The sequence below is a fragment of the Mustela erminea genome, chromosome 2 (genome assembly GCF_009829155.1).
Source record: "Mustela erminea isolate mMusErm1 chromosome 2, mMusErm1.Pri, whole genome shotgun sequence".
Classification (NCBI taxonomy): Eukaryota; Metazoa; Chordata; class Mammalia; order Carnivora; family Mustelidae; genus Mustela; species Mustela erminea.
This window is the reverse complement of record NC_045615.1, coordinates 57,917,990-57,944,816: the sequence shown is the minus strand read 5'-3', so window position 1 is coordinate 57,944,816 and position 26,827 is coordinate 57,917,990. Positions and strand designations below refer to the sequence as shown.

General features: G+C 35.9%; 1 protein-coding gene across 2 annotated transcripts in view; it reads right to left on the bottom strand.

The window, feature by feature from the left end:
* Window positions 1-26,827, bottom strand: part of MTTP (microsomal triglyceride transfer protein) — a 56,321-nt gene that overhangs the window by 12,267 nt on the left and 17,227 nt on the right. For both annotated transcript variants that reach the window (XM_032332979.1, XM_032332980.1), the window contains exons 2-12: window positions 26,039-26,226; window positions 24,613-24,756; window positions 18,829-18,936; window positions 17,566-17,682; window positions 17,115-17,254; window positions 15,256-15,406; window positions 12,985-13,142; window positions 8,878-9,046; window positions 7,939-8,046; window positions 2,117-2,329; window positions 388-599 (exon numbers count right to left, since the gene is read on the bottom strand). In XM_032332979.1, the coding sequence (XP_032188870.1) occupies window positions 388-599; window positions 2,117-2,329; window positions 7,939-8,046; window positions 8,878-9,046; window positions 12,985-13,142; window positions 15,256-15,406; window positions 17,115-17,254; window positions 17,566-17,682; window positions 18,829-18,936; window positions 24,613-24,756; window positions 26,039-26,226 (1,708 nt within the window). The remainder of the gene's footprint in view (window positions 1-387; window positions 600-2,116; window positions 2,330-7,938; window positions 8,047-8,877; window positions 9,047-12,984; window positions 13,143-15,255; window positions 15,407-17,114; window positions 17,255-17,565; window positions 17,683-18,828; window positions 18,937-24,612; window positions 24,757-26,038; window positions 26,227-26,827) is intronic.

Genomic DNA, 26,827 nt, shown 5'->3' with positions numbered 1-26,827 from the left:
AACATTTGGAAAGTTAACATGAGAAACGACTTGATAAGAACATGTATCACTTTGTTGCACTATTGATAAAAATAGTCCTATCAAAAATGTAGTTGGGTTTTAAAACATTACAAATGTTTGGCAATATATATTTACCAGACTGAACAGGAGACCTAAGTAAAATCATAGAGTTTAAAATCATAGTGCCAAAGTAAAGTTGTTTTATCTGGCCCGCTAAATAGTTCTAGGAGGAAATTTGGCAAATTCTGGTTTTATATAACATAACCTAGCAAAAGGACCACACCATTATTATTAGCCACATGTGTACTACACCAATGTATAAATAAGCTTGAACAAATACAATAAGTTGGCTTAAATAAACAGGGAAACAGATGCACTCCATCATACCTTGCAGGCATTTCAAAACGTAGGATGTCTTGAACAACAGCAAGCATGTATTTATTCATTTCTTTGGGAAGCTCCCCAATAGAGAGTAGAATGTTTTTTACTTCCATGTAGGATGGATTGTTGTTTAAAATGATAGTGGCTGCGGTAGTGCGTACAGTTTTTTCATGAACTTTACGATTCTGGTGGTATATCCTGTTCAAAGTCTTCTTCACCTGTTCAAAGATGTTCAAACTTAGTGCATATCTAGATTTTTGAAGTTGATATTGTGATAGGAAGAGTTAGTGCTCTTAAAAATAGTCACATTCTCTTTTATTTCCCAGGGTTCTTTGCGATTAGGTTGGGACCATAGTTCTAGCCAAAGGACCATGAACAGAACTGCTGCGGGTGACTTCTGGACTGAGACAGTTAAGAGCTTGTGTGTCTTCTCTCTCTCTTCTTACTACTATTGTAGTAAGCTCAGGGCCACATTTTCCCTTACCTTCGTTAGGCATGGCATGAATGAGAACCTTTTCGTAAGCTGAGATTTTTGAAGCCCATTTGTTATTGCAGCATATCATGGCATTAGCTAACTAATATTGATTTTTAAAGATGGTACTAAGGAGCAATGGCTCTAGTAACTGTAGTAACTTCCTTACAATGAAGTCCCTCAGGATCTTTCCTTATCCTTTTTAAAAAAATTAATAAACTTCCTTTTTTTAGGACACATTTAGGTTCACAACAAAACCAAGCTGGAAGTACAGAAAGTTTCTCTATACCCCTTGCTTCTTGTCTCCCCCTGCCAGTATACAAGCAACCTCCCCTTCCATTAGCATCCTGCTCCACGGTCGTACATTTGTTACAGTTCACAGATTTATACTGACACATCATTGTCACCCAAAGTCCACAAGTTACATTAGGGAACCCTTTTCTTAATAAAACATTAACACCAAAAAAAAATCTGCCAAAATGCTGGCACTCTGTGGCGATAAATAAGGGCAACAAATGATTTTGTTCATTATCAGCACTGCCTAAAAATATGTGATATGAGCAGGGAAGGTTTTATATTACGCATTTATAAATAGTTCTTTCAATTCCACCTTTCTCTGCTTTTTTCAATCTCCCTGAAATACTGACCTTGTTCTCAAGCAGAGAGGAGTTAAACAACTCACCTGAGCACAAACAACTGGGAAAAAATAGCCATAATGTATAGTTCTGTCTGTCTCAAAAGCCCATGATGCTAGCTGTCATGCTTTGCAGCCTACCAACTTTGACCCAAAAGTGGTAGGAAGGTGCTCAGCAGCAAACTGGAAATATCATTCTCAGCAGGCAGCCCATCTTGAGGTTTAAAACTTTTCTGTTCTAACCCAAGTTTAATTTAGACAGCTTCCTGAAAATGCAGCTATAGGAACCAACACAGGAATTCTTAAGCCAGGATATTTCAGTGTTGAAACATTTAACAGCATCTTAAAACTTACGGAAGTAAAGGTATTTCTGGAAAGAATTTGTTTCTTAAAATAAGAGGATGTGCTTCAATATTTATGCTTTAGGATACAGGACATTATCTATTCAAAATGTAAGGCTGCTTCAGAATAGCCTTAAATTCAATTTATGAGTTATTTCTAAACAGGAAAGAGAGATCATTAGTTTGCGGAGGAAAAGAGACTGACTTCAGAGAACTTTGCATTTGACTCAAGTTTAGACAGGCTTCTTTTCCTTCTGTGAATGTTGCAAATACTCTCAGGGAATTTACCTCATCAGTTATGAAACGGACATCATATCTCTGGAGCGTGGTGGTGGCAAGGTGGCTGATGGGCCCTTCCCCTGCCTCTGCGTACTTCAGAAGGAGTGGGATGCCTTCCGGGAGCAGTGCATTCTTCAGAGACAGGAGGTACATCATGGTGTCCTCTTTTTTCTCTGCTCTTTCGAGTCCTCCCAGGATTAACTTCTTGGCTTCTACCACTGCCTAAAAAAATCACATACCACCTCAGACATATGTATAATCATATATTAAATAAGGCTTGGACAAGACTGGCTTCACTCTTGGGCCCAAGAAAACAACCCAAGTGTTAGAAAATTTTGCACTGGTTGGCTGACCAAGACACACAATGAAAATGGACACATATACTTGATGAAGGTATTGTGTTTTTTTTAAAAAAATGCATACGCTAACATATTCTTATGAAGGAATGAGTACAATAATTGATATATCTACTTGTGAACACATTCTGAATGTATAAAGTCATTTTTGATTCCTTTGTGATTGGTTAGTCATAAAATTGCCTGTTCATTGTATTTCTAAAGCAGCAATTAGATGGCACCTAAGTGATGCCACGTACATTTTCTTAAGTAACAATTTGGTGAAAGTACTGAACTTGACCATAAGGTCTCGTTCTAAATGTTTAAAAAGTGCTCGTTTCCACTTGAATCCAAATTTGATTAATGCTACCATACAGTTCAAAAAATATTTCTCAAATGCCTTCTATGTGGAAAACACTTTTTTTGAAAAGCTAGGTACTTTTCTGGCCTCGGGGAAAAAAAGAATTGAGTATACGTTAATAATTTAATGGAAAAGCAAATTACAAATGGAGACACCTAGATTCTGGTCTTTGCTATTACATATGTTTTAGGGGATTCAGTTTCATCTTTAAAGATTCTTAGGGTCTAATCCATCCATAGGGTTTGCAAATTCTGAAATTAGGCGGCAGGTACACAGACACACACACATACAATAGGGGAGAGAGAGAGAGAGTGGGAGATAGGGGTGGAGAAAGATATAAAAGGTCCCCAAATAGAAGGAAAGATACTAAATTTCATGTGTAATCAGAGAAATGTTATTTATTAACTATCAGATTGATTAAAAATTCAAAGGTTTGATAAATACTTTCCTATTGAGGCTATGGGGAAATAGGCATTCTCTTGCATTATTGGTAAAAGCATAAAATGGTACAATTCCTAAGGAAGATAATTGGCAAAAGCTAACATATCTGCATTTTGTTCCAGCAACCCTAGCCAACAATAAGAAAATATCTCCAACAATAAGAAAAAATGCCTACATGCATTTTCATGCAAGATCTTCATCTCAGCATGATTTTTAATCACAAAATAGTAGAAACCATCTCATGACCATATGCAGGAGATTCTCAATACACTGGTCCATAGACATAGTGGAAAACTAGGTAGTTATGAAAAAGAATGAGAAAGATCTCTGAGGACCAGTATGGGGTAATTTCCAGGGTATACTGTTAAGTGGAAAGAATAAGCTACAAAAGAGTGTATATAGAATGCTGTATTTTGTGAAAGAAAAAAAAGGAAAACATGTGTGTACATCTGCTTACTGTTGCAAAAAGAAACACAAGGAGAAACCAAAAACTAATGACAACAGGTACATGGAGGAGGCAGGCAAGAAAGGGTGAAAAGGCTAGGAAAGGGAATGGGACACCTTTGAGAATGTTTTTAAAACATAGTTTTGACTTTTGAACCATGTTAATACTTCATATATACAAAAAATAAAATTAAGTCAACAGGGATGGAAGATTGCCAAAATTGAATTCAAAGAGAAACAAACAAATAGAAGTATATATCAAATATAATTAATTAATTAAACATAATTAAACAGAAGAGAATAACAAAGACTTGATGCAAGAGACTTAGAATATAGAACTCTGACAGTACACATTTAGTGGGCTACATCCTAAAAACAAAAGAGCTGTGATGAAGTCTTACATTTTATTTAGTTTGACTTTTGTAGCAATACTAGTGTAGGAATTCCAAAACTATTTTGTGTGTGTTTTAGGTTTGAGTAAATGAATTTTAATATATTGATGTTCTTGAACACCAAAGTTCTCTCTGTAGGAGAAGGAAGATAAATGTATGGAATGGAAGGAGAGAAAGAAGTTTGTTACATTGGACTGGAATTAAAGATAACAGTATGAACTCACCAACTAATAAATATATATATATATGTACTTTGTCCATCGTAAGGGCCTACATGCAACTGTATTCACTCAGTAAGAACTAAAAGCATTTAGGGGTAAAATGCCAGATGTCTGCAACTCACTCTCACATAGTTGAATCAAAATAGAAAATAATTGAGATAAAACAATGAGATAATGGAAATATGCAAGATGTTAAAAACTGGCAAATTAGGTGAAGGAAACACAGATGTTCATGGAATTATGCTATTCTTATTTTCTGTAGGTTTGAATCTTTTCAAATACACATTTAAGGAAAAACGAAATTACAATGCAAGGAAGTCAAGACATAACAAAAAACTAATAAGAAAAAGAAATAGGGGACTTTGTACTCAGTGAGTAAACTTGTCTAGCTGTCACTCCGACTGCCATGGGGTAAGCAAGAAATTTCATGCTAGTAAATGCTCAAAAACTTTAGCACTCGATAGGATGGCAGGTACCTTTTGGGCAGTCAGAGCATTGTATGTCCAGTAAATAGCTTAAATTTTTGCTGAGAATACATCATTTTCTTTCTATTCATATGTCCTCAAATTAAGCTATAGGTAGATGAATATTCCACAGCAGAATGTTGAAACACAAACGTGAACATTTACAACAATCCCATCTGGTGGTTAATCATCTTCCAAGATGCATTTTTTAAAAAGTTCCCCCAAGATATTAACAAAATTGAATGACAGTGAAAGGGGATAGTCTTAAGCTCCCTACAAGATAACTTTAAAGATATGATGAGAACTTGGCTATCCTGTTTTCAGCCAAACTTTACATTTAATCCTTTGTTCAGTTTCCTTCTTATTCTACATTCTACTCTCTCCCAAGGTTGCAGCCACTCTGTTCCTGGCCCGAACTCCTCTTCTGGGCTGCAGGTGGCTATGGCCATCTCTCTTTTGGACTTGGTGACCCAAGTCCAAAGTCTCTTTTCAAGTCTCTTTTCAACTTGGTGACCCAGAAGATTTCAAAATTAACATGGTGAGAACAAATTCATAGCTCTACCCACCTCCCAGTCCCAAACTAGGTTCTATAAACCGTGCTAGTACCACACCTAGTACCCTACCCTGGAACCTTACTAGTCATCCAGCTTCTTACCTCTCTCACACTCCCCACATCCCATCAGTCACTGAGGACTATTAAATCTACCTCCTAACTGACTCTTGAATCTGTCTCCTTCTCTCACCTTACTGCCACTGTGTGAACTTCACTAATTCTTGTCTTGTTGTTGCAAATATTTCCAATCAGATCTTGCTGGCTTCTAATCCAGTCAACAGCTGGTCCCTGCACTCTGAATCTTTCTAAATAAGAAAGAAAAATCTGAGCATCTCATTCACCTGTCTAAAAACACACGATTCTCCCCTCTCTCTGCGGAGTGATGGCCGTTAGCCTCTCATTAATAAAGATCCAACTTATTTTCTCTCTTCCCTTCTTTCCTGTAGCTCTGCTCTCACCTATCTGCCCCACTAATATGAATACTTTGTGCTCCAGCTCCACAGAATTTCTCACTGTTCTCAGGCATACCCAACTCATTTTTACTTCAGGCCTTTTCATGCATTGTTATATTTCTCCTAGAATACCCTTTATTCCATACTATCGTGCCTTTACCTAAAAAGCTTTTCTAGACAAAGCTCAAATACTACTATTTTGGTGAAACCTTCCCCAGCACCCCCAAAAAGAAGAGTTTGCTATATATTCTGTATTCTCAGAGCATGTTGTTTATATTTCAATATAATTTTTTTGTTTCTATTTGATAAAAGGACTGGGAGTTCTCTGAGGAAGATAGAATATTCTATGTATCTTTATGTTAAGTAATAATAATAAGCACAGAGTAGATGCTTATTAAATTCTGCTGAATGGATGTTTCATATATGAATTCTGTCTTTAGTCAAGATATTTGATATATGATTACTGAAGTAAATCAGCTATTCAAATAATTATAGAAATTGAAAAAATATGTAAGAGGTCATATTTCTTTGATGTCATAGAAGTAATACAAATTTGATCTCTGCCAGAACTCAACAGGCTGATGTTCAAACATTTTCAATGCCATTTCTTTTTTTAGTAATCTTTCTCATACTTAATTTATATTCTAGTTTAGGTTGCCTCTTTTGGCACTATTTCAAGAATGTTCTCCCTATTATTTTTAAGAGCAAGCACTCAGCAAGGAAAATAATATAGTGGTGTCTTTTTTGAGAGAGAAGAAAAATGCTGACTAGAAGCTGACTGTATAATAAATGTGGACCAAAAAAGATTTTTTATATATTCAGCATCTTTTTTTTTTTTTTTAAAGATTTTATTTATTTATTTGACAGAGAGAAATTACAAGTACACTGAGAGGCAGGCAGAGAGAGAGAGAGAAGGAAGCAGGCTCCCTGCTGAGCAGAGAGCCCGATGCGGGACTCGATCCCAGGACGCTGAGATCATGACCTGAGCCGAAGGCAGCGGCTTAACCCACTGAGCCACCCAGGTGCCCCTATATTCAGCATCTTTAATCTATTTGCATTATAGAAAGATAGGCTGCTTTGGATATTAATCCATTTGGATTTTCTATATCTAGTTATGCTTATAAAGTAAGGTTTTGGTTTTCTATGAGAAAGATGTTAAAATTAATAGTCCACTCAGACAAATGGAGAAGCTTTGAGCAAATGAAATTAAAAACAAAATGTAAAATTTTGGATAATTAGAAGTAACTAAATTCCCTCCATCAAAACTCAAAACTGCACACCACACTTATTATAAAGCTCTCCTCAGGGCACTGCAGTCAGTCAGTTAAGGATCTGACTCTTTGTTTCTGCTCAGGTCATGATTTCAGGATTGTGAGATCGAGCCCTGCTTAGGGCTCCACGCTCAGTATGGAGTGTGCTTGGGATTCTCTCCCCCTCTCCCTTTGCCATTTCTGCTCATACTCTCCTTCCCTCTCTAAAATAAATAAATAAGCCTTTAAAAAGAAAGGTTCTCCTCAGGGGCCTGGGTGGCTCAGTGGGTTAAGCCTCTGCTTTCGGCTCAGGTCATGATCTCAGGGTCCTGGGATGGAGCCCTGCATCAGGCTCTCTACTTGGCAGGGAGCCTGCTCCTCCCTCTCTCTCTACCTGCCTCTTTGCTTACTTGTGATCTCTCTCTTTCTTTCTCTCTGTCAAATAAATAAATAAAATCTTTTGAAAAAAAGAAAAGAAAAGAAAACTTCTCCTCTAGGAGATAGCCCTAGAGTCTAATATGTTTCTGAGGAAAAGGACTATACCATACATGCCACTGAAAGCCACATATGTAGTGGGCACTCAATAAACATATATTGGTGAGGGAGTAATAGACTATTCACTTTTTAGGAAGTATTTGTTGAACATTATCTATGCATCAGCTATTATTTTAAGCAAGTGGTATTAATAAGACAAAGATCCATTTTTGCATGGCGCTTACATTTCCGTGAGAGACAGAAATAAGCAATAAATGTCATGAATAAATGAACTGTAAAGTATGCTAGATGACAATAACTGCTATGAAATAGAGAAAGTGGAGTAGGGTAAGGGAGATTAGGAGTGCCGGTGATAGCAGCCCAGTGAGTACGACATAGAAAGATATGGAACTGCACAACACATGAGGCTGGATTTGCACTTACTTTGAGTTTGCAGCCTTCATTCTGACACAGCTTCCTGACGAGGGCCCCAGCGATGATCATAACAGTTTCTCTGATGTCATTGCTCCCAAAGGAACCTTTGAACTTACTCTGTTAGCCAGAGTAATTGATAAACAGAGGTAAAATAGGTTATCAACACATTTAAGCATTTCCATGGGACATTTTTAGAAACATTTTTTTCAAGAAGCAAAGAAACCAACGTCTAAGGAAAATGTTTTATGGTCCTTGATAGCAAATTCAAAATTTTAATTTGGCAACACATACAAATTCACTTTCTAACTTTGAATTGAAGAGTTAATAGAATCTCTTCTCTCCCGGTCTTCTTAACATGAGTCTATGAACTCCCGAGGGGTTTATGGACTGTGTTCACTGTGTCAGTGAACCAAAAAAACAGTCTTTAAAAATTTGCATATGGGTGAAGAGGAGCTTCATGGCTTTCATCAGGTCTTCAAATGGTCCCATTTTCCAAAAAGATTATGAATTATTCCACTAGATTGTAAGTGGATAAGAGCACATTTTGTTTTTAAATCTTGGACCCAAGAGAAGTCTAGCTTTTGTTTCCAATACAATTTTTTTTGTATTAGAAGAATTGTATCTCTTCAACGTATTGTATATTAAATGCCAAGAAGAATTTTGAAGTCAAAACAAATCTTTTAAAATCAATTTCTGAAGCATAACCAAGAGTCATCTCCTCTGAAATTTTGTTCTATGTCATATTATATGATAAGTGAATATAATCTTTTAATTTCCTTATAATACAGTTTATGTTATTTTAAAGGAATTGCAAAGAAGATACTATGTGAAACAGTTGACTACAGTTAATGGATTAATGGATAGAAAATAATCCAATCACTGCCTAGATTCTTAATGAATATTTTAGTAGCTGAGAGCCTTTATTTTCCCAGTGTTCACTTGACTTACAATAAGGGCTCTCAGGAGTTCTTCATCGGGATGGGAGGCAAATCCACAGGCATAGAGAAACCTCTCCTGGAGGATAACACTACTGTCACTTTTGAAATCCAAAAAGTCCAAAATAGCATCTAATGAGTCTGAAGTCTGAGCAGAGGTGACAGCGTCCACCAGTTGAGGCCTACAAAAAAAGGAGAGTCATGGATATCAATATTTAGTGTACTTAAGGAATTATTTAAATCTCTACCAGTCACAGACTCTCCATTGATTTGAGTTTCCTAAAGAAGTGAAATTTTTAAATATAAACAAAAAATGATGGGGTCCATGGGTGGCTCAGTGGGTTAAGTCTCTGCCTTCAGCTTAAGTCATGATCCCAGGGTCCTGGGATTGAGCCCCATCAGGCTCTCTGCTCAGTGGAGAGCCTGCTTCCCTCCCCCCTCTCTGCCTGCTGTTCTGTCTAATTGTGACCTCTCTCTGTGTCAAATAAATAAATAAAATCTTTTAAAAAAATAAACAAAAAATGAATAACTTCCTCAAAAATACCCCCCATTTTATTTTAAACCTTTCATTTAACAACTCTCTAATTCAATGTAAACTCAGAATATAGAAACAAATTTTACTGTAATAGCCTAAACCAAACATAATTTGGAAATTTATATGTCAAAATTATACATGCAAAATTATAAATTAGGTTTAAATCCTTTTCTCTATGAGTAATACATCAGTTATTGATCTCAAATATTGATTCTCTTTTGTCTAATTAGCTTTGCAAATGTACACATTTCTCAAATGCCTAGTTTAACTCAGGCAGTATTATTTAAAGAAAAGATGGGAAATCCTTTTAATTTTAATTTATATCCGAGGGAGAAGATGTTGTTCATTTTTTCTAAAAATAAAAAATACCATGGTATAGTTACCATGTTCATGTTCAATGTTCAGCCATAATGGCTATGTGTGGACAGAGTAGAACTCCTATAGGCAAGTTCTAATTACATACACCAGCTGTCAGGCATCTGGTTGAGTCTGGATGCTAAAATTTCTGAAACTATTTGTCATAGTAATGAATATATTACGAATGTAGGTTTGTTCCACATTGTATAAACACACCATACATGTGTTTAGTGCTTTATATTTAAAAAAGAAAGAAAGAAAGAAAGAAAGACTTGCACTTTATCATTTTGTTCCTATCAAAAACCTAGTAGTGAATGAAGGAGAGACTGAGAGAGAATACTTATTAGGTGCCTATTACACAAGTACTGCACCAGAAATTTTAGGTGTGCAACTTCTCTTTTGCTTTCATTTCTTTGTCTGTAAGACAGGGCTAAAAATAGTGGTTACCTTAGAACTGTTGGGAGGATTAGATTACGTAATCTATGTAGAGCACTTAAAACACTTGATAAATATATGCTCTTAATAATACAATTATTTCATTTAACCCATGAGACATCTCTGTTAGTTTAGTGCTAATATTCCCCTTTATATATGAGGAAACAGACTCAGAGATGTTAATAGCCCCTAGCTATTAAGTGTATAGCTGGGGTTGGATAGCTGGTAAGTGTATAGCTCAGGTTTTTCTGACTCTGGAATCCATGATTCCATGGATTAATGTTAAATACATAAGTGTTTCCCAAAGTGTTGGGTTTTTTGTTTGTTCGTTTGTTTTTTTCCATGTGATTCTATTCCTATGAAATTCTGTAAGGAAAGGGATCTTCAAGATTAAGTTTAGAAAATGTTTAAGTAAACTTATATGTAATAATTTACAATTGAAGATGTTGAAAATTTCTGCAGCCAAGAGAATTATTTAATTTGGTTTCACCCAGCATTTTTCCAACTCGGTTGCTCACAGAATTATTTCCTCTTGGCATACTTGGTAATATTCTGCAAATTAACAAGGTACACACAATGGACACTTTGAGAAATGTTATATTCCACCACCCTGTCTTCCACTATGCTATAATAAATAGAAGGAATCATTCTCCGTAATATACAGACATTATAAGTGAGGATTGGAGAGGCTAAAAGTAAACAATTTGCTCAAAGATTGTACACTGCTGGAGGTCAAAATTAAAAACCAGGTCTCCCAAAATTAAAAACTTGCCTGGGTGGCTCAGTCTGTTAGGTGTTGACTCTTGATTTCTGCTCAGGTCATGATCTCAGGGTCCTGGGAATGCATCCCCTATGGGGCTTCCTGCCCAGTGCGAAGTCTGATTGAGACTCTCTCCCTCTGCTCCTCCCCCTGCCCTCTCTCTCCTTCTCTCTCTCAAATAAATAAACATTTAAAAAAAAAAAATACTGAACTAAACTGGGTCTTCTGATTTTAGTTCATCCTAGTATCCTTTCTATTACACTACGTTACCTGTGGGTTCATATTATATAGCATAATATTACATAAATATGAGTATCCCCTGCTTTTCCAAAGTTTGTTTTAGGCTACTTTGCTTTTACAAAAGACCTACGTTAGTACTGTTTTTGGTAACCAAAAGAAATCTGAAGAGGATTTTTGATTTTACAAAAAAAAAAAAAAAAGTTAAAAACAAAATAGCCTTCAACATGTTTTGTAGCAAGCCCATTATAGAGGCAGTGTGCCTCCTGAACAGCAAGTATGGTCACACCAATCCCCTTCCCTGGGACCTACACTGAGCATCTCAGCTTCAGGCCACCATAGCTTAGAACTGTACCTATGAGCATCTGAGCTATATCTCCATTTATTTTGTGTATCCATTTACAAGATGTGTTCTAAGGTATCAGAAAAACCTAAGAGAGATCATTTTTTTCGGTCTGAAAATGCTCAAAAATTTTCCATGTAAATTAATGGTAATTCTTTGCTTAACACCATTTTGGGTTACAAAAGGTTTAATAGGAAGTCTTCACTTATGGGTAGCAGAAGAAACCTGTAATCTGATTTAGAAACTACATCATGAAATTATCCAAATAATTGCTATCTTAAGGTTTTTAGGGTACAAATAAGGTTAAAGTTTAATTCAATCTCCATTCTAAACTAATAACAATTTTTTTTACTTTTCTTTGCCTTTCCTATAAAGATAAATCACCCTACAAACATATTTTAAAGTTCTATGATTAAAACAGGAGTCTGATAATCTCTGATTTTGTGTATTTTTCAACTTCTTGTTTAAATATTTATTTTTTGAAGAGAGCAACCAACTCCGGTTAGTCATATGGAATTCCTATCAATTTTAAAAATGTCCTTGAGGCAAGTAAATAACAAATAGAATCAAGAATGAACAACTTCTTCAAAAAAATCTCAATTCTCTTCTTGGAGAACTGAGTTCTTTGAACTCAGTGACAACAGCTACTGGTACTGTGTGTATGTGTGCGTGTGCGTGTGTGTGTCTGTGTGTGTGTGTGTGTGTAAGTTGGCCAATTTCCATTTTTTATTATGTTAATGGCTATTTTGACTGTCAAAGTAATTGAGCCACTTTCTGTATCAATAGGGTAATTAGTACCATACAGCTGAATTTGTATGTACAAATTCTATGTTACAGACAAAAACCACTTGCATTTACAAAGTAAATCTGAGAATTAAGTCAACTCTCTTTATTATACATGTCAATGAATCACACTTGGAGCAAACATTCAAATAATGCACAGATTTCTTTTTTCTAGATCCTTTTGACTATTTCCCTAGTTTTCAATTTTTCCATATTAAAAAATGGCTTTGATGGGTATGATCTTTAAAAAAATCACATTTTTCAATTGAAAAGTCATACTTTTTTTGTTTTTATAATCAACTCCAGAATCTTTTCAAATGTAAATTAATAGGTCTACGCACAGGGAGGCAGCACATGCTTACTGGGGTCAAGATGAAGCCCTGCCCTCCCTTATCTATGTACCAATGTAGACCTGATTTAAACTCATAAACACTCAAAAAATGTTCATTCTGACTCACTGCCAAAACTTTGTTCTCACATATTTCTGGCCAAGTGATTGTTAAATTATTGTATCGTGGCATAATAACTCTTTGATGAAAATGTAAAAACAACACAATAATTGATTTGGAAGCTGGACAGTTGGTTAAAAGGGGTCTTTCTTGCTTAAGAAGAACCAATAACCCAGAAACACTTTTCTACAGATAACCCCACACCAGATTCGGGAACTTACAGCACTTCCTTGCTTTCAGCCTTGAGGATCTGGAGGATCTCTTCTCTTCTTGCTGTCCGGAGATGCTGAATAAAGGCCAGGAAGCTTCTGACAGCCTCAGCCTTGGAGAGATTGTCAGGCTGCAGGTGTTTTCTGGTCGACTGCCAGTGCTCCGCCAGCTGCAAAGAAACCAGGCTGCAGGCTCATACCCCAGTCGGGATTCTGAACATCCGCATTGTCAAGGGACGCTCTCCCCAGAAAGAAAGCTTGCCTTGTAACTAACAAGCAAAAGAAGCTTTTTGTGTCTTACTTCCATATCCCTGATTGCCACCTGCCCCGCTCACATTCCTGTGACTCTCAGAGACAAATCTAGAGGCCTCCTGAACCCCTGTACGATTCCTCTGCAAGAGGACCATTTTTGTCTGTTAGAACTTAGCTCCAAAGAACCGAGGCTTCCAGGCCTATAAGGTCATTCATTACACCAAGGGAATTAGACCCAAGGCCAGGCTTTAACAACCGTCCTGCAATTGTGCAGAATTTTCTTTAAGGGCAGGAGATGTTGGAAGGGGGGAAAACATAAAACTGCTGAATAACTGTGTCAGGTTTCTTATGTACTGGGACCTCACTGAAAATTAATCTTTGTAATAACTTGAGCTCCCTATTCTATATCTTTATTTTATTGTTTTTAGGAAATGCAATGTTTAACTATGCTAAGGTCTGAACAGTTCATTATTTGCATGTTAAGTAGCGTAGTATTTAGATGAAAGCAATTCTCATACTATTGTTATTCTATTATGATTTTAACAATAGTAAATAATTCTAATTAGTGATATTCTGGCTTTGAAATATGCTAAATAATTGATTTTTCATAATTTACCACTTTTCCCCTCATTGTAAAAAATGTGTTTAATCCTGTTCGTGACCTCCAGCTCTCTAATTCTGGGGTATTCAGCATTCTACTAATATTTAAATTATTCGCTCCTAATAAGCAATAGACACATATTTTCTCCTTTTCAAATCCTTTTTGATTATATAATCTTAAGAGGATATCCCAAAGCAAAATTCCAACTATTCTTAGTTAAAGACCTACTGGGTCATTTTGAGGGCAGAGAGCATACTAGTGTGAATTCAGATTTTTTTCTTAAAAGGGTTGCAATAGTGACAATGTACTGAAATTGCAAAAGCAATTCCTCAAAGACAAAACCCTTCCTACAATAATGAAGAAGTAATTATCAAATCTAAAAATGACTTATAATTTTTAATAACCATGGGGAGAGAAATTAATAGTTCACAGCACTAAAAAAGATGATTGGTTTCATCAGTCACTTTCCTAAATAATTTCCACCTTCATATGACACATTATAAAATTTACTCTGCAACATTAGCTTATATATGGAAGAAAAAAAAATGAGATTTAAGAATGATGATTCTTACTTTTTGTTTTTTCCTTAGTTTAATTTTGATAAATTTGAGAAATTAGCAATGACTTAGTGTCTTATACTTTAAGCAAATTATGATATTAGTTCTTGATAATTCTACTTCTCTGAATGCCAATAATATCCAAGGGAATGGCATTTTCCAGTAGCTACCAACAAAGCATGAAGCCAAGGGCTTGTTCTCCTGACAAGAGGCTAAGTATTAGGAAATGCTGGACCCTAACGTCCTATACATGGCCACCATCACAAATGACTCATGCGATAAATGAAATTTCTCTTTGTTGGACTTAAAAAGTTATGATGACCTATGCTTTGCCTTGGAGATGTGCTATCTCATTTCTGTCCATAATGGTAAGGGAGTTGGGGCGTGGTAAAGAAAATTTTCCTAATTTAGCAGAGAGCTCAGTATCCTTTTTTAGTCCTCACATCAATACTCAGAACACTGAGCTCAGTAAAATATTTCACCTGAGGACTTACTGCTACTCAGTGGTAGAATTTTCAGGATTTAGATTCTTGTCCATGCTCTTCACACTACATGCTTTCCCCAAATTTCATTGGGCCCTTTACCCCCCACTGCATTCTAGGTATTATTATTCAGAAGCCGCCCTTAGGTCATAACATTTTTAATTTGAAATGAGTGGATGATGATTATTGGTTAATTACTGTTGGATTACACATCATCTCGGGTACATACTGTTAAGTACTAGTGCCATTTGAACTCAGTGGTGGCTGGTAGCCCTTCATAAGCTTTCTTCAAAGAATTAACTGAAGCTTCCATTGGAGACAAAAGGAAAATTAAATTTTAAGCCATGATTATTCCCCTATCTGACCACCCCACCAAGTTCTTCACACTTACAGAAGGGCATCCTTTACACTCGCTCTGGAAGTTCTGTCCCACGATGGGAAGGGCCCTGTACTCTGAATCAACAGCTTTAATTATGGCTGCAACCTGCTTTCCGGGTATCAGTCTTGGGCCTGCTTCAGTGGTCTTCAGCTCTAATTTCTGCCTGCACAACCAAGGAAGAGAAATATCACATTAGCAGCTTTCTTTCGAGTGAACAAGCTACCGATTGCCATTCTTTTGGCAAACCAGATACAAATTTCTTCACACTATGTGAGTCTGTGTCTTTCAAACTGCAGAAACCTCAAGATAATTATGAAATCTTCCTGGAACAACAATTTTACTCAAGGGCTTCAAAATCTGGTTCTGGATTTAAGAGAACACAGGGAAGAAAACTTGCTCAGATGCTGAAAAAGATACGTGCTATCACTTCTTTCAAATTTATCCCTGCTTTCTGAAAATATCATCTATACAACCATTTATTATCTAAGATAATTAGGAAATAGTATTTACTGAAAATGATTTCCATGATATTTTTGGCCTGAAATGCTTTCTCCCATCAAGATGTAGACTCTGTATGCTTATTCTTGATCCTGGGCAGGACTCTGTGATTTCCCCCAACTAAGAGAGGGACAGTAGAAGGAAACTATGTGACTTCTAAGGCTAAATCTTAAAAAGGAAATTCAGCCTTCATCTGGAATGCCAGCAGCACATGTCCCTCTGGAGACTTGAGCTGCCATGAACAAAGTGTGACTCCCTGAAGGTGCCATTTTGAGAGGCCACATGTTGATAAAGAGAAATGCTTGGGGAAACCATAGTAGTTTCAGTCTTCCCAGTCCAGATAGCAAATAGGTGAGGGAGCAACCTTTGAACCAGCTCTGGCCAGTGACTGCCACTGCAGAATAGAGGCCAAACAAGGCATGCCTCGCTGAGCCAAGGCAAGACCAGAATTCCAAGACAGAATAATAAAATGACGGTTGCTTTTTGCACCACTAAATTGGGAGTTGTTTGTTGTAGGGCAATGGAAACCTGATAGACCTGATAAGTAATTTAAAATATTTATTTTATACGAAAATACATGAAAAGAATATGGTGCAAAGCAAAATGCAAAATTCTATCCAGATGAGATTTCAAAAGAATTTTCAAGAATTTATGGTGTGAAGCACTTCTCCCAAGACTTTGCATCCACTGCACTTTGATATTAGAGCTACTTGAGAGAAAGCATTTGACAAGTGATGGCATAAGATAGAATATATTTAATGTTAGGAAATCTTCTAAATTAAAATCTGAAAAAAAATATACTCTTAGATTTAAAAATTCTAGTCCTTAAGCCCCTGTGAACTTCTGATCAGAGAAACTTTCTCACACTGAAATAATTGGCTTGAATACAGTATTATAAATCAAAAATACAAAAATCCTGTCATATCACTTTATGATGGAATTTTTATGTGTTTCTTAACAAAAACAAAAAGCTCAAAGAGAGAACATGCAAATGCCACCACTTTTTAACCTTACCATTGGAAAGATCTGACAGAGAAATTAGAATATAAACTAGAATGAATCAAGTAGTTTGCCTTTTTAAAATGTATTTCGATTCAATAAATGATTGATATAATTTTAAATGAGATTCTATTAAAAAACAGTATTTAATGTATGCCCTATATTATTGTAGATGACATGAAAACTAATGGTGAACAAGATATGATCACAGTTCTCAAGAAGCTAAAAGTCAAAATAAGAAAACTCTCTCTATATAGTAAATACATATATAAAACATATATACATTTAACATTTCTAACATGTATATTTAAAAGCCAAATACAATAATATATCAAAGAATAAGAAAGAGAATTTAAATTTCCTCATTATCTTACTTTGATACTATATTGCCTGCGATGGTCTGTAGAAAATTCATCCGAAAAGCATGTGTCTCTTCTGCGAACACAGCTATAACAAAGCTGTCTTCTATCTTATAGGTAGTAACAGATGTGGCTTTTGAAGTGACACCCAAGACCTAAATAAATAAATATGTAAGTAAATAAATATTTGTAGTTGCAACAATCAGCTTTTTATTTCTGAATCAAGTCAAATAGCAAACTCTCTTCTAATTTTCAAAAGAGCTTCCTCTTAAAACCTTTCCTTCACCACCCAAACTTGTAACATATGAAAATAAACCTTTTCATTTGGTATGTGTGAAACAATACCCTAAACTAAAAACTATAAATGTTCCCCAATTATTTGTTACCTTATTCTTCTATTATTTTAAATTAATCTCTATAAAATGTAATTATTTGGATGCCTTAAAAAGCATGATATCGGTCATACCTGATTTGAGGTTGTAAATCCAGATCTCTCTATTTTGCATGAATCCAAGGCCTTAATTTTGGTCACTTTGTCCTGATGAGCCTGGTATGTCACCTTACAATCTCCAGAGATATCTACCTAAAAAGAAAAGTAAAAGCATATTTTTAAGGATTTTCACATGGACCACTTAAATTCCAGTGGGAAGTGGCCCGAAAACTAGGGTTCCTGATATTGTGATTGGGGGCTGCTTTTTTTGTCCAGGCTGACAAGACCAAAGGACAGGAAGAATTCAGTCTTTTGTTGGGTCTTACGAGCCCCAATAATAAAGGATTTCCTACTTCTCTTTAACATCTAGGAAGAATTGGACAAATGACCTGGTCATAATCAAAACCTCTGGTAAGTGGATAATTACATGGGAAAGGGATCTGACTTTTAATGCTGTATGTATCTAGATGTGAGTATGGGCGTGCACTCGCTCTTTGACTAGCTGAATATAATTAGAAATCCTTAAAAACTTCTGGGATTAATTCAACTCATTATAAGTCACATTAACAATTTGAGTGTGGGGAAATGTATGTCTGTACAGACTGTTTAGCTTCTCTGTCCCTTCCCTTGGGTCTCAACTGGCACCACACATGGCTTTTATTCTAGTAAACTACCCAATATTCCCTTGGCCCAGCCCTGCCGATTAGATTTTTTTCACCCATTCCTGGGTTGGCTGAATTCAGAACAGGTAACTCAGACTCAGCCCCGCCTTTGACCCAAAATGTGATACTGGGAGAGACACTTAACTTCTCTAGTTTAACCCCAGTTTCTTCATCTGTAAAATGAAGGGGGTTGGTATAGACCTCTGGTTGCCCAAACTGACAATGCATCCAAACTCTCTGAGAAAACTGTTATAATACAGATGCTCAGATCCTCCCTGATCTATTGAATCAGAATCTCTGCAGGGAATCCACATCTTAAATAAGGTCCCCATGGGATAGTGATGTACAGTGATGCCACTGAAATGCTCCCCAATGTTTTCTGCACCTCTGCCATTTAGTCATTCTGTAAGTCTCCTTAGTATAATAGATTTGAATTTCCTTCATCCTGTATTTGGGTACAAATTGGGATAAATGGCAATCTGTTTCACATGTAAATGAGAATTAACCACCCTAGTTACCCTTTCTGAGCACTACCATAGTAGTAAATTTTTACTGAATTTCTTAAAATGGAAATCCATATAAGCAACTTCTGTAACTATGACAAATAATATACAGGATCCTTAATATTAGTAAGTACCTCATTGGTGGTTCCAGAGCTTAACTGCATCTGAAATAGGCTAGCCAGTCCTCTCTTGAGATTCTCTATAGCCACCGGTTCATTTGGATATGAGTAGAACTCTTTGACCTGGGGTTGGGGGGGGGGGGAGACAAACATATATGAAGCAAAAATGCATCATTTATCAAATTGGTTAAATAATTAGTGGGAAAGATCAGATTTTCACCCTTATCAGTCTGGAAGACAGAGATCTGTTACTCCAAAGCTGGGGATTTCTTTTTTTGTAAAAATATGTTATTTAAGTTTCTATGAAGCTAGACCATGAAAATTTGGGAGGCAGATAATTAAGGCTCTGAACATGATGGGCATAGCCTAGGGATGGAAAGAGTACACTGATTTAGACCGAGATTTCTGTGAAAGCAAGAAGGATTGCCCAAGGAAGAGAAATCAGGAATATTTTCTTTGAACATATCAATATGTTCCCTACCTGCAACACTGCTTGAAACAAAAATGAACCAATGTTTAAAACAAAGAAATCAGTTCTGGGAAGATAATATCAATTAACATACTTGAAATTCATAAGCTAGCACAACTTCTAAGGGCTATGACAAGGGCCTACACACGGCCATAAGATCCATGGACAAAATTCCACAGGGGTGATTTTCTCTGGCCCTCCAGAGCATTCATGTAGACCCTGGATATAAGGAGATAGAGATGGTTGGAGGATTTGAGGTTGGGATTGCTACCATTGCATGCCCTGACACAGGCAATGCTTTGAGTCCCTTCAGAACGCAGGAGATGAGGTTGAAATGAGGAGGATGACTGTGATTTGTCTGTAATAGTCAATGGCTTAGCTTTGCTTTATCCTTGACATTTATAGGCCCAAGGGTGATAACAATGTCTCATACCATTTTGGTAATTTAGGTCATGTTTAAGAAACAAGAATAAAAATACAGAGAATATTCTGGAAAGTCTGTCACTCTTCACCCTGTATTAACTCCAAACACCTCACACAATTTAGAAGTAGAGCATGAATTTGGCTTCCTTGTAAAAATCCTCAAGGTCTGTGGTAATTATAGCTGAGCATTCCTACTGGAAATATCCTGAATGCCTTCCTATTCTCTTTAAAACCAACCATGATTTCTCAAGTAAAACAGAAAGCTCAGTAATTACATAATGAATTCAATTAATACCAGTTGAACAATTCAACCTATATGAAAACTCCCTCACACCTTAGAAGAGAATATTCGGCCTGACTTAGCCAAACAAGTGACTCAAATCTCTATTTTTATTTTCTACATATACTCTGCCTAGCGATAAATTTACTAGGTCCTTTATCCAGCAATCAATTTTAGTCATTATACTGAACGAACCTATAAATTGTTGGAATTGTGTTTGTCCAGGTTAAAAAGGAACTGGAATGGTGACCTAAGCGTCTGAAAATCCATGGTATCATATTCTCAAACAAATCACTGGCAATTTCTCAATTCCAAGGCTGAGTTTCTGATGTTCTATTTTGTAAACTGGGTCTTCCTTCCTTTTCAGAATTACAGTGTAACTTCCTTTTCAAATTTCTGGAAGTATATCTCCAGATATCATGATTATTAAAGGTTCATAAGTGGATCGCTTAAACCCAGACACAGCCAGAAGGACTCACATAGTAGCAATACACATAGCCTACGACCTGTGATTTTTGTGGCTCGAGTCTTAAGTACTTCAGAAAGAGAAGAGGATCCATTAAATGGTGAAAACACTTGTATGGTCATCAGTATCCTCACTTTCCTTCCAGGCTATAAAATGTGCCTGAAGTATTTATATAAAGTTTTACTTAAAATTTCAGGCAACCTAGTTCTCTGATTTAATCTTTGGACTACAGAAAAGATTAAATGCTCTTTTATCAATGGCCCATGCCTATGGATTAAGCTTTGATCTTGACTGCTAGATCTCTAAAAAAATGGTATTAAGAACTTTTTTTCCCCTAACAGATTGAACAAGATAAATTGGAAGACAAAAAGAGTTTTTTTTAATTCTTCTATTAATATTTATTGTTTCCCTAAAACTAGAAAAGTGGACAAATCTGTTTTTCCTCACTTGTATGGCTGCTATCTTTAGGGCTTAAATACTGTTCTTTTAGTGCAGACCAAAGAGAATCAAAGCTCTGGTATCCGTACTAGCTAAACGCCAAACTGTTAGAATTGAGTAGGCTCTCAAAAATTTAAAAAAAAATAGTAAGTCAGAACTTCGCAGTTCAATCCATTTGGCTGTCACAGCAATAATCTTAAATTCATTATTTTGCAACAGGAACCAAGTAAGCTTTATTACATTCAGGCCATAAAGCTGATTTTCTTCATTCAGTTCTGAAATGAGCTCTGAACATCGGAGAGCACAGGACTCTTATCTAAATTCACAGTACCCACAGCTTCCGGAAAGCAACAGTGATACCAGCTAGTTACAAATTAAGTCTTAAACCCAAGGAAACCAAACATAGAGGAAGACGGGTGAGTTGGGAAAAAGGAGATGCAGTGCCTCTTTTTGTCAAATTCTGAGGGCCAATTTTGCCTTGGAATCCGTAGGGATTCATGATATTCTTTTCCTTGGGGGAAAAAATGTTTCCATACATCCCCTTAATTTTTACATTCTTTAAGAATAAGAGAAAGCAAAATTCCATTAACTGGCCCAAATAGCAAAAATAAACAAAAAGAATCCCAGCCAACAGACTTATCATTTTATTTAATCTACTTTTAGCTGGAGCGATGTCTTTACATACATCGTTGTTACACATATCTAACAGAGTATAGCTAGGCAATGACACGTTGGAAAACAGACGAGTGAAGATATATATGAAGAATTGAAGGTTTTCAAGGTGTCCTATTTCTTATATGTGTGTGAAGGAGCCAAACTGCCAGATTCAGGGAACAAATCAATGACCAGAAACAATACAAAATAAAGGGCCATCTCAGCAGCCACGAGGTTAATTTAATCAATAGTGACAGAGAAAACCAGAAATGGAAATCTGGTAATTATCCAGTTAATTGGATTAGCATTTCAGGCCCAAAAAAGAGTCCAATGCATCTTTTGCTTGTCAGTGTTAATCAACTTAACCAGGAAACTGTCATGTTTCCAACTTCACTTATGATTTGTAGACAAAACTAGAGCCATGCCCAAACACCTATATAGGGAAGATGAGTGGGCATGGAAAAAAGATTATGCGCAATAAATATGCATTTGAGTGTTTTAATGGGCTCTCGTTTATAATGCAAATGTAGGAGCTTAAAACAGGGGCTCCGGAAAGACAAAAAAAATACATGCTGCTCAGCATCCTTGAAATCACAGAAATTTCAGGGGGGTAAAACTTAATTCGAACCTGGGGTAGAACATATTTTTTAACAACACTGCCAATCAGAAGTTCAGATTTTCCTTTCACAATTCCTCTCATAGTAAATTGAAGTGATCATTTAAATAATGATCTTTCTGACAGTGATGTGGCTGAAAATTCCACATGGCATCTTAGTCTCCAGGGTCATATATTTTTTTTTTCCAACAAGTACTTTAATCATATCACTGATAGAGAGCACAGTGCACTTTAACCTGAGGCGATCGTAAATCATTACAATCACAGCTCATGTAGAATTGGCATGTCGTAGTCACCAATATAATGATGTGGCAGCTCCAGCCCAGCCTTTGAACAGTGAGGGCACCAAGTCCTTTTGTGTGTGTAACAAGACTTTGTACTCCACTGCTACCCAAGGAGCTATAAAATGGTAGGCTGTCATTAAGATTATAAATGCAACTAATATTTTACAGGCTCAAGTGTATTTACACATTGGAAGGCCAGAGAAGAAAAAAACAGTATTTCAAGTTGTTGTGCCATATGAAAATCAAGTGAGTTACTAGATATATTGAAGGATCAAATAGGAATATTACAAGTCCCCCAAAGAGGTGGTACTTCCCCAAAGCCTTACCACTGGAACAGTACAATGTAGAGGTTTCCAACCTAGCCTCTGAAATTAGACCTTCTGTTTTAATACCACCTCCACTGCTTGCCAGTTGTAGGACCCTAGGCAGGTTTCTTTACTGCTCTTAAATATGGTTTCCTAATCTATTACAAGATGCTTCCCAGAGCTGTCATGAGGATAGAAGAGATAATTCATGAAATGCCTTCAGCCTCTGGTGCACAGTAAGTGCTCAGTCTGATTTAGCTATTATTAAGCAAACGATAACCAAAGCCACTCTCAAAGTTCAACTCATTTTAACCCCAGGTATCCTTATACAATCATTCCTTTAGTTTACAAACATTCATTGAGAGGACACTATGAGCAAAGGCACTGAATCTACAGAGTTAAAGACACAATTGCGCCCATGAGCTTACTCTGAATACTGAATGCAGACGAATACAGAGAGAATCTCAACATACGGTGATAAACACCAAATATAAACGAGCCTAGAAGAATATGGGGTTTGGGAGAATGCTAGGAAATTCTCCCGCAACACCAAGTCAGTCGGTACAAGGCATGGTTCTGGGTACTCTGGGGAGGAAGGGATGGAAGTGCACGAAGGAGAGAGGGAGAGCCTGGAATATAAAGAGCAATGGGAATTTTCTCTACTGAAACCCATAATCCAATAATGAACACAAATGACCTAAGGACAGTGATAAGGGCTATGAGTAAGCTACAAGGTGCTAAGCAGGTTTTAAAGAGGGGTGATGATTTCCAACTGGTTAGAAGGATATAAACTTTATAAAAGAAAGGGCCTGTGAGCAAAGCCTGAGGCATGATAAGTATTTTGACAAGGAGAAGAAAAGCATTCTTAAAATGGGGATTCATATTTGGTTGTAGAAATTACAACACAAGAGTCCTTTTTTAGTATTTCCTATAAAAATGTACATCATTATTAGCAATATATCACATGTCTGAAATTTATACTTTAAAGTATTTGTTTTTACCTTTATTTTGAATCTAGAAAATTTTAATCTAGAGACATTTTGGAGATATATGGCACTTAAATTCTAATGATCTCTTATTATTTTTCTACTTTGGTACCTAAAATTGATCATCTTTACAGATACGTTTTTAGGTCTGTCAATATAGTATCTATGCTTTTCATAAGTCCACATATGTAATGTCTAGTAATTCACTGATCACAATTGTATCTTAATTCCAAACATATTTAGACCATTTTTAATAGACTACAATCAAATCATAAGTAATGTACACTTATAGAATTCTCTGAGCAAATTTCCAAATGGATATCATAGTATTCATACATTATTTTATTAAATAAAATGCTTTTCAAAATCATAGCTTTTAAATAAGCTCTAAGTACCTTTTTTAAAAAATCAACTCAACCTTAGGAATGCCATGCCCTTTCCAAAGCTTCAGTTTTGTACATTAGCCAGATACTGATATTCTTATGAGTTAATATCATTAATCCAAATTAGATCATTTAAATCTCATAATTTGTCTACTTTCCTGAATGATATAATCACCTGTGATGACCTAGTGAGTTACAGTATTTTTCTAATCCTTCTTAATTTAAAGGAATATACCTTTTAAGAATGCCTCTCAATAAATACTTGATTCTACTACAAAGATTTTCATAAAAATGGGAAACAAAAGGCTAAAAAATATAAGTGAATTCAATTCCTTGATTTACTTCTGAAGTATTTAATTTGCAATCTCTACTTATTCTTGAAAAAGTTCCATTACTTTGAAAGTGATGATATCATGATTACTTCAAAATAATAACTACTGATGGGAAGAAAAATTTGAAGTAGGAAAGATGTGGGATCCCCAAAATCACTTTTACCTTTCCATGGACTAGATGAAGGAGCACAGGTCTTTGTAAAGCTTCTAAGTTTTCTTTTCTTATGATTTTGGGTGGGTTTTTTCCTTTGAAAATGCTCTTCTCTCCTCTCTGCTCATTCACATTTTCAACATTTACATCTTTCATCTGGAATCATGGAAAGAAACCTGTTAGAAAAATTTGCTATGTGCATTTCCATTACAGTCTCTTAGAAAATAAAATGATAAAGCAATAAACAGGGTTGTCTATAATGTATTCTGTTGGTTTTCAATTCACGATTCTAGGACTTAGCCATTACCTTTAAAAGAATGGAGAAGGTACCCAAAAATTGGGTTTTTGAATTGGGTAAAAATTCTGATTCCTAAAGAAATCTGTGAATTCAGGTTTACAATAATTATGAATGGAAGGTGGCTCTTTTTTTGTCAGTTACTCTCCTTATTCATGTTGACGGTTGCTGTCTGCCTGGTCTCTTTACCATTTTTTTGAAAGGAATACTAACCCATTGTACTTCGCTTACATATGCAAAATTAAAGATGAACAGTCTGGTTACTGAAAAAGGAAGTACAGATGTTTTCCACAAAGTACTTTACTGTCCTATTGAGAAATGGCTCAGAGAGGTGGATGATGAAGTTTTGATCCAAAACTATGATACAACTATGAGAGACATCCAAAGAAGCAAAGATCACTTGGTACACGTATTACACTGACACCTCATTATAAAGTTTATCAACAACTACTTATCAGTTACAAGGGAACAGATCTTGGTCCTATGTACCTGTTTCACACTAACATGGAGAAGAATAACTGACTTTACTAGAGAAATCTATTGCCTTTAGGCTCTTAAAAGCAAATATGGAATCACTATATATTAAAACTGAAAGTTCAAGGCCGCAGAAGCCATTAAATTGACCTCCTTTCTCAACGCATAAATCTAATTATCATAACTGACCAAACACTGTGATGCAGGCCAATGCATGGTTCTTACCTCAGGAAGAACACAGAATTGGTTCACTTCCTCATTGGTAACTCTGTTACATGAAAGAACTCAGAAAAATTGAGACCTCCCTATTTATCTCTTCTTTATGCTAGAATGGTCTTGTTTTTCACATGACTATGGATTCCAGACTTCTCATTCCTAAAACATCTCAAGTGAATTTTAGTTTAAGTGTGCCTATTAATGCAAAATATAGAACTGAACATCATGCTATAGTTACTTACCAACATATACCTTCTTTTGCTTGACTCAACAACTTGGAAAGATCAGATCACTTTTGATTAGCAAAAACTTCAAAACTATAGATCTACTTATTTTAGTTATAGATAACAGACTAAATGGATACATAATGAAGAGCACAAAAGCATTGAATGATACTCTTCACAAAGACTTTGCTGACCTCCAATCTTCGCATCTCTGGTAGAGGATACCTACTGTTATTTGGATAAGTTGGTCATCATCGCCATCAGGATTCCTCCAGAGTAAGATGACATCCACATTAGATGAAATTCGGTAGCCTACACTGTCTTCTTGTTTTCCTTTGCCCCGATCAAGAAAAACTTCGGTGGAATATGTGAGTTTGTACAGCCGGTCATTATTTAATGAGAGACCAGTTGTGTGACCTGCATAAAGATTGTGACACAAGTCAAGTTTCAGTTGTAAGGGACCTGTCAGGCCAAGAACTGTGCTTTCTTGCTATAAAGCATTGCTCATCTAGCATAGTGGTGCCTGGTGGGAGCTTAGTAATATTTGCTAAATGAAAGATAATTCTATTCTCCATCTGCTAAAATTATAGACTTGGACAACAAGAAGAACAACTAACAAACAAATAAGCTTCCCTTTCAGAAAACTTTTGTTTGTATCCCTAATCAACAGTCAGATTATCTAATTTTGCCCTGATTGAACCATAGAACATTTTTTAAAGAAATGTCATCATATTGCTTTTAAATTATATGATTTCTCTTCTCCCCCAGCTTTATTGCGGTATGATGAATATGATTTAAAGTAAAGGGTTAGCCAGGAATCACTTTACAAAATTAATAAAAACATTTGTAATTCAGATATCATTTCAGTTTAACAGATCAATGCCACGGTAATTTTAAGGGCTAGAAGGCAATTCCTTGAATTGGATATTTAAAGACAATCCCCTGCAATGTAATTTACTCTATTAGTTATAGTAAATATATTTATTTAAGTTTATTTAACTCTAATAAACTTTAGCAC